A 13,845-nucleotide genomic window follows, 5' to 3' on the forward strand; every position below is an offset into this window, starting at 1 on the left:
TGCTGAGTTTTCGTATCCACGAGTGGCTTCGTTTAAAAGCAGCCCGTGTTTACAAGCAGCTGGGTATGATGTCATCCCTGGCCTGGAGGAAAACATCCCCTTGTAGCAAAATCCCATTTTCATGGCATTAGTCATATTCTTTAATTACTGGAGTGCCCTCGGTGCTAAATGAGCAATTACATCAAAACATTGTTGCATTTAGCTGGATGGAGTGCTAGGACGTCAATAGGAGCCCTCCAAATTCACAATGTTTTTGTCCTTTTGTTGACTGCAACAGACCACACAAAGCATGCGTCTTTTACAAATGGGACGACATGGGTGACATCTAGCAAAGGCCGTGGCCTTCATAGAAAGGTAGGCCTTGGTTGGGGGGGGGGGGGGTATGCATGGCTCTGTGACTTCGCAGTCCCCCGCCCCCACCCCCTTGTTGCTTGATTGCCAGTATTGTCTGCAAAGCATCCCGCGGGACCTGCACTACTGGTGGGTACTACACACAGACCTATTACCCTTTGCGGCAGAAAAGAGATGAAAAAGAATGAAATAATAGCAAGTGAGACGCTACCTTGGGGCTGAGTAACACACAGCCAAGAGGGAGACTGCATGGTTTCCCTTTGATTTGATATGATTACATAATAGTTGTGCCCTTGTTGTGCGCCGGTCACTCGTCACAAGTCATCTCTGTGTGTGCTCGCTCTATTGTGTGATGATGAAGTGTGTTCTAGCATGTGCATTTTCCCTCCCTTAACTTGACCATAGCTGTCTTTTTTTCACCTGACATTTTCTTTGTGTTTCTAAGCATATGCAAACAAGGCCACAATATTAGGTACAACATTATATTACATACAGGAATGGTATGAAAAATGTTGGTCTTTCAAATTTGGATTTGTTAGGGGGGAAAATATAAAAATACAGGATATTCCCTTTTTTTTTTCAAACATATTTGAAAAAAAATCATAGTAACTAAATTAGGGGTGTCAGGCGATTACAATTAATTGCATGACATAGCTAACTCACAAATAATTGCACATTGAAATTAATATCTATTCTAAATGTACAATACAATGTACAATCAAATATTTATTTCATAAAAGTTAACATAAAAGTGGAAACAATTTTAAACTAATAGAAATATGGATGTATCTTTTAGTCATTGATACAGTAATTTCATAATAATTCAGAAAATATAGTTAAAATAAAAAGATATAGTCTACTGTACTGTAATATTTTTCTGTCACTAGATGACATAATTGCATTTTTAAGACGCTGGTGACAGCTTAGTGCATTTTTATTTTCATATGAAGAGCTATCTAATCTTTAACATATAGTAACTTGTTAATTTCTGCACATTTTTAAATAAAATCGTAAAATACAACTTGAAGCCATTCTCTACAAATATATGCATTATTATTAAATGTATTATTGCAAAATGTTGACATTGACGTGTCTGCTGTGTTGTGACTGAAATTCCCCTAGTACAGAGCGGTCATTAATCGCGCATTAAAAACAAACAAAAAACTTTTAAATGTTAAACTTTAAATTAACTAAAATTGAAGGCACTCATTTTGATACCCCTAAATAAATGTCATATGTTAAACTAAGTTGGATGAATTCTTGTTGAAAGTAAAAAAATGTAATGGGCTACCGGTAATCAAAATTCCAAGAACATATTCAGACAGATAGAATTTATTTATTCATTTTTATTTATTTTTCCTCTGGAGAGCTCAGTATTGTTCATTCGTTAATTTTACCGATTTGACATGCCATCATCTTTGCTCTCTTTTTTATTTTATTTTTATTTTGTATGTGGGTGAATATGTGTATGTGCATTTGTGTGCGTGTGAGTGTGTATTCATTAGTTCACCTAAAACCTATTAAAAAATCCCATACCGTTCACCTACACCGAACACTTCAGAATCCAGCCAGAGTCGTGAGGCCGTCAGGAGACCCGAGGAAGGACCAAAGAAAAGAAAGGAAAGTGAAATCCAGCACCGACCAGACACTACCCACCGGGCCGCCAACCAGAGTCCTTCACCAACCCCAAAAACATCTAAATTCCAACAAATCAGGGAGACCTCAAGAGTCCAAAGGAGAGACTGAGGAAAGGAAGGAAGGACAGACGAAGCAGAGTGAGATCCACAGACACCAGCCTCCACCGATTCAATGACCTGAGGAAGAAGCAGATTGTGTCTGAGTTTCGTAGATGCTGGTGTGGTGGATCTGGCATGCATGAAAACCTCCACCAAAGAGGGGGGCCGTCGACCCCCGCCAGGACAGAGCAAGCGCAACACCTCAGGGCCCCCCAGGCCACGGCAGCACCAAGGGACAACCCCCGGGCCCCGCCAGGGCCACCGGCCGGAGAGCAAACCCAGGAGCAGGAGCGCCCCCCACCCCAACACGGCCCGCGCCCCCAACCCAACGCAGCAGGACGGGGCACTACAGGCCCGCCAGGCACCCCACCGGTCCACGCCCCCGCTCCCCATCCACCCCCGCCATCCACCCCAACCCAGCCCCAGCCGTCCCCAGCCCCCCCCCCCCCCATTTTTGACCCATAGTTGGGTTATTTTTTACCCAAATCTTTTTAGAGTCCATGAAATGTTTTAGAACACCCTTTCAAAGCTCGAAAAGTACATTCACTTCACAGTTTGTAAATCAAAATTCACATTTTGCGCCTCAATCAAACACATTGAAAAGCATTCCTGCCATTTCTGTGGCGAAATATGCCAAATATGACGGGAATCACTGAACACACACACCGATTCGTGAACTGTTTCCATTAAGAGGGGAGCGCAGTCGCCTTGGTAGGTCCCTCATTAGCTACTGATCAGTTAAGAGAGCCCCAAGCACGTGTGAGCCTATCTGCCGAACTGGAGCATATTATCAAGTGTCGACGGTCAATGTGTTGTGAATTTCAAATTAGCGCTCGCGGCTACTAGTTGCACATGTGTAGATTTGAAAAAAAAGCCTATTCCTTGAGCGAGATTACTTTCGTATTCTTGAGCATTATCGACCAAGTGAATCATTTAAACACATTTACAGTCCAATTGAATTTTCTGTAGGATACTCAGATGCTGAAATATTCTACAGCTGCAGCCTTACATTCAACTCATCCATAATATTGTCTTATTTTTTTATTTTCTAATAAAACCTTTGCCTCAGGTCCCTGGGAGAGAACCCAGATGCAAAAAAAGTAACAGCAGATATGAGGATGAGTTATTTATTATTAGGATGGAGGGAATGCGTCCAGGTCGAGGGCGGGGTGCAAGCATTCAGGTGCGAGGCAGATGTGCAGCAAACAAAGGAGGACGGAGCTGGTGAAAATGAGCAGGCAGGATTAATATCACTATCTCGAATGTTACCAAGAATTTCCACATACAACTCGACGTGGAGTGTAGAAGCTCTGGCAGCGTCCAAAGCCATCTTAAAAAGTAATGTTGTTCCGATACCGATACTGGTACCAACAGTGGAATTCTAACAAAATCTGCTTCTTCCTCTGGTCGTTGAATCGGTGGAAACTGATGTCTGTGGATCTCACTCTGCTTCATTTATCCTTTCTTCCTTTTCTCAGTCTTTTCTTTGGTCTCTTGAGGTCTCCCTAATTTGTTGGAATTTAGATGTTTCTGGAGTTGGTGAAAGATTCTGGTTGGTAACCCGGTGGGTAGTGCTGGATTTCACTTTTATTTCTTTTCTTTGATCCTTCCTCGGGTCTCCTGACAACCTCACGACTCTAGCGGGATTCTGAAGTATTCGGTTTAGGTGAACGGTATGGGATTTTAAATAGATTTTAGGTGAATTAATGAACACACACTCACACGCACGCACATATGCACACACGCTGCACATGCACATACTTACGCACATACAAAAAAAAGAAAAAGAGAAAAAAAAGGGAAAAAAACAGTGGAATCTGTATCGGTGAGGACTAAAAAGTAACACGTCGATACCATTAATTCCGACGCTGATACAGGACTTTGGATGCAACATCTTGTGTCTTGCTCGTGCACGACATTCACTGATGTGTGACATGTTCACTGCATGCCGAGCAAATATATCCTATTGGCCCTTTAATGCTCTAAACCAATGGCAGGGCAGCTTTTTCATGTTGAGAAAAAGAAACGTAGGAATCGGTATCGAGGGCCGAAAAACGGTATCGGAACAACACCATTATTTAAAAAGGGCAGGTGGTGATTAACTGATGAGCTGCAAGTGCTGACTTAACTTCACCAACCTGCAAAGAGAAACACACGCGCACACACACGCACACACACACTAGGAAGCAGGTAGGGCTGAGGGTGCAGAAACATTAGACCTGACAATTTTTTTCCTCAAAATTAGAAAGCTGCTCCTTAAAATGAAGTCAGTGATTAGCAAAAATAGTCAACAAAATAAAGTTATTTCGAGGAAGGTTTACACGATCAGGACAAAAAACAAAACGATAAGCAATCACTGATCCGCTCAGAAGGTGGAGCAACATATCTAGTGATTAAAACTATTTTGACATTTTTTCGGTGACATTCGTCGTCTGTGGTCTTAATTAAGTAGAAATTATTTTGAATGTGAATAAAATAGTTTTCCAATTTTTTTTTTACCATGTCAATCACAAAACTACACCAGTGCTATTACTTTGTGATTGGATGGTCGAGGATGCGGAGGCGGAACTTCCTCTGTGCAAAGCTAAAAATAGATGAGCTTTTGGGCTCACACAAGACATCCGTGGAGCGAATCAGACTGTTTTTGCTGCAATGTGTAATTTGGATTATCCGATCAATAATGTCATTGATTGATCAGCAAATTACGAGTTTTTGCATTAAATGCGAAATAGTGGCTGATCAGATCGGTGTAAAGTCTCATTTTCTAGCCTTCTACATTTATCAGGTATTCCAAATATTACAAACATACCTCAGTATTTCCTAATAATAGCTGTCCATTCATTATCACCGGTTCTCATTAGAGTCGCAGGTCAGCTGAAGCCTATCCCAGCTTTTTTGGGACAGTAAGTCGACTCATCCCGGTCGTTTCATTCTCAGTTAGTCACTAAGTTCAGTTTCAGTTCTGCGCAGGCATATCTAATGATATGATGGCAAATATTGTAATGGAACATTCAGTAGGCCAACCGCTTACTTTCTTTCTCATTAGCTACTTATTAGATGCATAAACTCTGACTGGTTCCTTAACAGTCTCTTTGGGACGTTACTTTAAAAGGATCAAAAAATTACATTATTTGTAATTACAGCACAGCCTAGTTATATGTCCAAATGTTTATTTCTGCAATTAAACACATAAATGGTAGCAATCATTTGGAGTGTAATGGTGGTCGTCACGGTTATTATAAGAATGGTAAGACTTCCATCATCTAATTACGAAGATATAGGGCCCATTAGCAGCTAAATGCTCTTAGCTGGTGTCCATAAATTGCACTGTAGTTATTGGGAGATGCCATTAAGTGAGTTTATTAGTGCACTTTATTGTAATCGGAATAGGCATTTGCCTTGATTCCATTGATTGACTGTGGGTCAATAACAACCAATTAATCAGCTTTTTTTAAAATGTGTTTAAGTCTCTCTCTGAATGTTACAAGCTCCCGTTTCATTTCAGTGTCATTCTGGCGACAAAATTGCTGTCTCTATGGAGAAAGTGCAACTTCACTATAGCCAAACTCGATGAGACCGTATAATACAATCTGTTTCGCCTCCATTGCTGCAAGACATGATTAATCAATTCCACGTGATCAACTGAATACAATCGCAATTGTATGCTATAATGAGTCAAATTAAAGAGTCCCTTTCCGCGTAGGAAAAATAGTGCAGCTGAGGTAAAGCTTTAGATCAAGGACAACTACTTTGCCTATTTGCATCTTGATTTCTAACCTACTTACACAAGAGAGTGTCTGTGACAGGTGAGAATTCAAACAAGTGATTTCTCCAAATGTATTGATTTGTGCGATGGGCACAATCATGCTGGTCCAGACAAGGCCATTACTTAAACTGTTCCCACAACATTGGAGGCAAGAGTCTAAAATGTCTTGTAAGACGGAAAATTACGATTGAGATGTTTATCTAGCAGCTAGCCCCACCCGTGATTGAAAAATGAATTAGGAACTATTTCGCAACATTTTGATAACTATTTCCTTAGCAGTTTACTTATATGTATCGAAGAACACATCTCTATTACTCAGAAATTTTGAATTGTAGAATAGCATGATGCTGCTAATGATGTTTTTTTACTTTCAAACTGTAAGGTAATATGCACAAAACTATTCTGTGCTTGCTCAACAATTGACAATTTAGCTGAACACATTCTCTTGCAGAAAGCACATCAATAATTGGTAAAGTGCTGGGAATTCTGACTTTTAAATGATCTTCATAAGGTTAACCATTAACCATTTATGTGCGTGAATGCATTTGCTCGCATTGCTTCTGTTTGCCCCACTTTCTTAATTTTAGCTGACATTTGTGCGTATATTTAAATACTTCCTACGCTTGTGGCTGACAAACGACTAACCCGTTACAGTCTTGAGGTTATATCAGACCAAACTGGTCACCGTAGAGTCCAAACCAAAATATTCAGTCTCCCTTGCCATAATGACGTTATTTGTCTTGCGGGATCCCCTGTTTGCTTTTCCCACCGTTATTCCTACCATTGGCCACGTGACACAGATAATGAAAAATATTTAAAGCGGCCATGAAGTAGGAAAGAAGTTATGCCACACCACATGTCAGCCTTCCGTCTTGCTAGGTTTCCCTCCATGATCACCCGCTCAGATACATATGGTAGCCATCTGGCCTGGCACAACAGAAGTGAGCCCAGTACTCCATGTTTCCATGCACCGTAACATAATTAACTCTTTAGAGCCTGTATTCACCTTTTCCACTTCTCTGTCCATTTACTCGCTTGCCTTAATGCATCACATAACATCATTGACCTTTACTGTTCATATTGCCAAATCAAGGGTTGACTTCACTGTCTGTGTATGTTGAGGCACATCCGCTGTTAGTCGAGAGCGGCAGTGCATTCGAGGATGTGTGCGTCTCAGTGAGTCCCTCCAAAATAGATTTTAAGAGCAGGGTAGGAGCCACAGTGAGGTCGGCATTCCTGCTCTACTGCTCGAGTCAACCCTGACACGGCGCAGAGTGCATCCAAATGCACACAATGACGACAACCAGTGACCCAAAAATATTGTATTGATTCAAATGTAATGTCTAAAAGTGTCAAAAATTGCATAGGATGGCTCATTGCAAGGAAGTGCGGATTTTCACACTCATGTAAAAGGGCTAAATGACCTGTATTTATGCTAGTGTGGGACGATGCACACGACCTTATCTGTGCGGTTCCTTGGTTGTCACAGAGACTGAGGGCAGTCATTTGAGTGACGTCTTAATGGGAGCTTCTGCACATTATTTATTCTTCAGTAACGATGACTTGCCAGGAGCAACTTTCAGCCTCCTCACGTCTCCCCTGCCATTCTGTTTACAGGCTTTGAACCAGCACCTTTGAACACTGCTTTGGAAAGGTTTTGTTTTCTTCATATAAAATAATGTGTAGTGCATTTCCTTAAAATGGCAGCACAGTAAATATGCGCAGGATGTGTTTTTGCGTTTGGGGACAAAAAAACGCACGTGTTTCCTATTATCATCAGCTGAGTATTAAGAATCAGCTGAAGCTGCTGGAAGATGCCGGATCAATACTTATTGCTTGCCACCATTGTCTCTTGCTCTATAGTTACCTTGCCGGAGTACTTCCCGTTTGTTTGACCATCTGTTCGGATCTAAGTGCTAATGTGATTTTCTGTTCATTATCAAAAAGCCCATTCATCAATTAACTGTGTTCCTGCTTAATGATCACTCAAATATATATACTGTATAGCATTTTTCATTCTAAGCACTTCGTTGGAGATTCACTGGGGCCACCTGATGTTCTCGATGCTTCTGAGAGCCCTACTGTCAAAGCCATCTATTCTTGCGGCCAAGGTCTTAAGGGCCATGTTTTGGAGCCATAAAGGAGAATGGAGAGTACGGCGGTGTTATAGATTCGGATCTTCGTCGTGCGTGAGATGGTTTGGTGCCGCCAGTGTGGTTTCCAAAGGGACCGCAGGGCAGAGGCTGCCAGGGCTCTTCTGCGGAGAACCTCTGGTTTAAGATCCCTGTTATCAGTCACCGTGGACCCCAGGTACACAGAGTTCTTCACAGGCTCTACAGTGCCATTACCAAGCAGGATGCATGCATGAACTTGGTCTTGGTCCAGCTCACATGGAGGCCAAGCTTTTCTGCGTCTTCACTGTATACACTCAGGGCGTCCCTCAGCTGGCTGTAGGAGGTGCTGAGCAAGATGATATCATCAGCGTATTCCAGGTCAGTCAGTTGGTAATTGTCAAGGGACACTCCGGGTACTCGCTCACAGACCCTGCGCATCAGCTGGTCTATTATGCAATTGAAAAGGTCTGGAGCAGCTACGCAGCCCTGGCGAACACCGGTGGAGATGGAAAACCAGTCGGAGTCTCGGCCGCTGACGCGGACACAGCTCTGTGCGTTGGTGTAGAGCAGCTTGAAGAGGGTGGTGATCTTTGGAGGTGCGCCGAGGGTTTGTAGGATACTCCACTGTGATGAGTGGTGGACTGTATCAAATGCGGCTTTGAGGTCTAGGAAACCAATGCAGAGATGCTGGTCTCTCCGGAATTCATAGCCCTTCTCAATAAGCAGACGGACGGCGGAGACGTGATCGGATGTGGAGTGGTTTGGCATGAAGCCAGCCTGCTGAGGGCGGCGACCACTTCTAAGGGCCGGGAGAGCATGGGTCAGCAATATCTTTGTAAAGAGCTTGCCGGCGATGGAGAGCAGAGTGATGCCTCTGTGGTTCCCACAGACAAGCCTGTCACCTTTGTGTTTCCAGAAGGGCAGGATAACCCCTTTGGTCCAGTCGCTGGGGAGGCGCTCTGTTTCCCACACCTTGTTGAAAATGTGGGTCAGCCACTCGACAGTGCCATCCCCACCCGACTTTAACATCTCTGAGCGTCTCTGACCTCCACGGGTGTTATGGGGTCCGTGTTACAGGCATGGTTGGGGGTTGTGTCTGCAGCAGCTGGGATGATGGAGGGAGCCAGGGTGGTGGTCCATAAATGATTTCACAAGTATAATTTAAATTCGTTCAATTTATTACACTCTTCTGTATATTTGTGTTTCATGCCGCACAGATAACCGGATCCCACATTTGCAGGCATTTAAGGGAGAGATGTCAGGTTAAAGGGGGTGTGCAAATAAGGCTAAACCTCTTCAGCAGGGGAAGGGGGTGTCATTGCCTTTCTCAACGGCACTTATAGCATTAAAAAATGTTTGGCTTGTATTTATTGTAGCAAACTAAAGTAATGAATACAAGAGAGCAAAAACAGGGGAACAGAAAGTGCTACCACACAGGTAGGATAAATTACAAAGGACAAACAAATAGAGATGAATCACAAAACAAGTCAATACCAGAAAAAAAAACGTACTATAGGAACAAGGAGGCCAGACTGTAACCAAACCAGAATATGCACAGCAAAGAGAACGAAGGAATGATCCAGCAACATACAGATGTGCTGGGGAGCCAACTGATTACCAATTGCCCCCAGATGTGCACCTCCCTGCTCAGCTGCCCCACCTAGGGGCCACTAACAGATTGCAGGGAAAAACCTGGAGGGAAAAAAAACACATAACCAAGACAGAACATAACACAGTCAGACAGGCAGACTAGCATCTCTTCGACATATAGTTGCCTTCTTCTTCGGGACTCAAAATATGACTTGTAAGCTCAAGTCTGTACAGATTCGCTTCAGCCGTATAAGAAAGGAATGTATTTGCATGACTATAGAAAATCATTTACTGTACCTCCCGAGTCGAATATCAGCATTCAGCACACATCATTATGCACTTTTCATTTTCCGGATTATGACTCCCCACTAACGTCTTGTGCAAAATTCACATGAGACAGAGAGCTCTTACACAGACGGCGGCAATCAGGACGTAAGATACGGTAAGAACTTATCTCATGGTGCAAATGCACGCAGACGTTGGCTGGCTGGCATGTAAGCGCTCCTTCAGTGACTCCCTGAGGGCACACAGTGCTGTGCATTAGGAGAGCCACTGAGTCACCTTGCCTCAGTCCATCCTAAGAGCATTCAGCAATTCACTGTCAGTTCTGCTCTCATTGTTATGCCCCACAACCAGAGCGAAGGAGCTGGGTAGCTAAATGCTCTACTTTTGCATTTATTTTTGCAGATTTATTCATAAACGACATTAACAATTGCTTTGTTCGATTTGAGTGTGCAATATTACTTAGTGACAAGACTTTAAAATGTCAATGCGTCATGTGACCCCTTTATTAACAGATGATGATAGTCTGTTTTAATAAACATTGTCAGAAAAAGGTGTCCATTACAGTCTCCTCTGTGATGCTGGTTGACCTCTGATTTGTTTATTTTTAAAGCAAATGTTTCTACTGAGAGCAGCACGGTGAGCTAGTGGTTAGCGTGTCTGCTTCAATTCTTTCGATTTTGGGTTTGCTGTGGGGTGTTTGTATATTCTGTTTGTTTGTTTGTTTTCTTGGTAAAATGGGCTACACTTATATTCCAAAAGCATGCATGGTACTTGCTTGCGTTGTACTTTTATAGGACTTTTGTCATGGGTATGAATAGTTGAATGTCAATGTAAGCGACAAGTCCAGGTTGTACACGACCTCTTCTCAAAGTCATATGGGATAGGCTCCAGTTAACCCTAAATTGTACAGAATGAATGCTGTTGCCATTGAAATTAATTGTATTTGGAATACTGTCAAAACTGTCATTGTTACTGTATATAACCTTTATTAACTGGACAGGTGATGACATTCTTCACTGCCATTTACCTCATACATTATTATCAAATTTTACCATATATATATATAGCGGACAAGCGGTTAAGAAGATGGATGGATGGATGGATATTCTATTTTTTTTTATTTCTTAAACATTACAATGTACAGTATTAATCTTCAAGCATGAGCACCAAACCAAAAAATAACAAAGTAATTACATTCTTGTCAACCTTGTCTTGATAATTAATGGGGAATGGTGAGCATGCTGTTGCTCACAGCACCACCGTACATCACAGGCCATGTGGTTACTGTGCTAAATAAATACTTAAAATGAATGTTGTGGTGAGGAATGCGCAAGGTCCCTCCGTTGATTTAAATGGATGTATTTAGTTGATCTTTACAAAAAAAAAGAAAAAAAGAAAGCAATAATCCTCTTAGTTCTGCTCTGTGGTTACCGAATAATTGCCACTTTTCTTTGTTATGGATCTCCCAGACGTGGCTGGGATATTTGGATTAAATATGTAGTTGTTCAAGACACCTGACACTTGCAGCAGATGGTAGTGTCTCCTGTTCTTTGTTGCATGTTGTCAGTGGGTGTCAGCTCTCAGGGCTGATGCTCACTAAGCAGCTGCTTTGTTCTTTGGATATGCTAAATACCTGGTTATTATCATTGAGCAGAATGTACAGTACACCTTGGGGCATTTGTGCCAAATTGGCATTTAGAGAGAGGATAGTCTTTAATGGCTGTAGGTGGTCAATATGTCTCACCAGCAGCAAGAAGAGCTTGTGGTCCACCAATATACCGGTACACTCAAAAAATATGAACTCAGGGGTGTTTGGTCAACAAGCTAGAAATATGTTTGAAATTTATTATCAAGCATGTTTTTTTCCCATTAAATAATTTATTTTTCTTGGCTGATTTGCTACACTGCCATAATCAAGTGACAGTGAGTAGGGCTGCCACAATTAGTTGACTAGTCACGACGACGTAGACGATCAAAACCGATTCATATTAATAGTTGTTTATTTATGTATTTATTTATTTTGTCGAAAACTGCCTCGTCTCGCACTTCTCTCAGGGCTGAATGACATGTCTGTGATGCATATGCACCAGTAGTGTTTATCCGGGTTATGCACGATGGAACGAAAAGCATTATGGGTAGTGTAGTGTCATGGCTAACCCGCGTTAGCAACAGAACCTGAAACTTCAGGCGCTTCTCAACCAAAATACTTAATACAAGGTAAACCTCCCTTTCGTGGCACCACCGCAGTGATAAAGCAGTATTTAAAAAGGAAGCATGTTGTGGCTGATGCCTAATAATATTTCTGGTATAGTGTATATGTCTGGAAGCTAGCATTAGCACCGTGTGTGTGCAACATGATATTCTGTTTAGCACGCTAACATATTTTGTAAGGTTTACGGAGGCTTTAAGTAGGCTAACTCGCGTTTATTAATAACAAAAAAGTTTGCCAACAAACACGTTGACATCGAACATGCTCCCTCACGGAGTTCTTTTTCTCTCTTTTGGCTCGCGAGTCGCGACCAGGCACAGTGTTGCGTTTAGGAACTCGGACATAGCAAGACTCAACAAAACATGACAGCTTTGCCACAAGCCCTCAACGGCAACAATAAAGCACAAAATAGTTTGTTACAATATGAAGTACAATGCTTAAAAAAAGGTTCCTCCTAATCTTTAAGGATTTCGTTCTTTCTTTTTTTTTTCATTTCAGGTGCATACCACATTTTGATTGTGTAGCTCAATGGATGGATATTTTCCTAATTTACTCATCTGATTTCACTACCTTCTAGACCTACATTTAGAAAAAAGGCTAAGACCCCAAGAAGAGTGAAATATTATAGTTTCATAGTAACAGTACTACTGCTGCAAGTTCAATGCACTATAATCTTAATTGTCTTAATTATCAATTTGTACGTACTGTCACGCCGCAGTAAGCAGGCCTGTGCTGCTCTTATTTTGTCCACCCATTTCGCTTTTAGTTTGAAAGTACTAACCACCACTCTCACTTAAGGTCATTTGATTTTCCTCTTGCGCTCCTCAGTTCCTGATTGCATCCACTTGTCTCCAATTACCCACCTAATAAACGGACTGCTTCAGCCAACGCCCCGCATGGAAGCGTTCCCACAGCCCTTGTTTGCCTTGTTTTTGGGGCCTTTTTCCTTCCTGATTGGAGCGCCTTTAGTTCTTTTTTTCTTTTCTCGAATGCCCTGTTTCTTCTCCAGTTCGGAGCAATTTGTGTTCAGCGTTTTTTTCCCTCTGCAAGAGGTGATTTTGTGTTTGTGAATAAATTACAGCCGTTGGGGCCAACCTGCGCCTGGGTCCTCCGTTCCTCGTTGTGTCACATACTTTTAAAGAATTCAAAATGTAAACTAATGATGGTTTTAAAACGAACAGACTCTTTTTGGTGCAATATTCTGCTATTTATATATTGTCGCTTTCCTGTGGAAAAACACATCCATCTTTGTCATTAAAAAAAAATAAAAATTTATATTCATATTAATATTATAATAGAGCAGAAGTTCTCAATTACAAATGTAAAGGGGGGGTCATAGGTCGTAGGTGGTAAAAAAACATTTACAGCACAGTAAAAATCAGGAGTTACAATTATTATTATATATATTTTTTTTACAGCTTAATCGCTTACCTTCTCACTCTTTCTCTCTTTCAGGTGTGCTCAGCCTACCTGAGGGTCTGACTCTGCCACAGCGAGCAGGAAAGAATGGCGAGGGAAACGCCTACAGCCAGTCTGAACTGCGCTCTATTGAACAGTGCTTACTGGCCACACGAGTGGGCAGCGTCTCTGAACTCAGTGAGTGATTGTTTGTGTGTGTGCGTGTGTGTGCGTGTGTGTGTGTGCGTGTGCGCGCGTGCGTGCGTGGCATGAACTGTAAAATCAAGGTGCCCTTGAATAAGGCAATTAACTGTCTAACACCTCAAGTGGAGCTACTCGGCGCTCAACAATGTCAGACGCTGAAATTCATGATCGATAGCTCAAATTGGGGATTGA

General features: G+C 42.0%; 1 protein-coding gene across 2 annotated transcripts in view; it reads left to right on the forward strand.

Moving 5' to 3' along the window:
• abtb3b (ankyrin repeat and BTB domain containing 3b) overlaps positions 1-13,845 on the forward strand; it is a 92,510-nt gene that overhangs the window by 51,497 nt on the left and 27,168 nt on the right. For both annotated transcript variants that reach the window (XM_086074210.1, XM_086074211.1), the window contains exon 2: positions 13,507-13,647. In XM_086074210.1, the coding sequence (XP_085930336.1) occupies positions 13,507-13,647 (141 nt within the window). The remainder of the gene's footprint in view (positions 1-13,506; positions 13,648-13,845) is intronic.

This window comes from Leptonotus elevatus, chromosome 4 (assembly GCF_054856555.1).
Source record: "Leptonotus elevatus isolate MCC_2025b chromosome 4, RoL_Lele_1.0, whole genome shotgun sequence".
Taxonomy (NCBI): domain Eukaryota; kingdom Metazoa; phylum Chordata; class Actinopteri; order Syngnathiformes; family Syngnathidae; genus Leptonotus; species Leptonotus elevatus.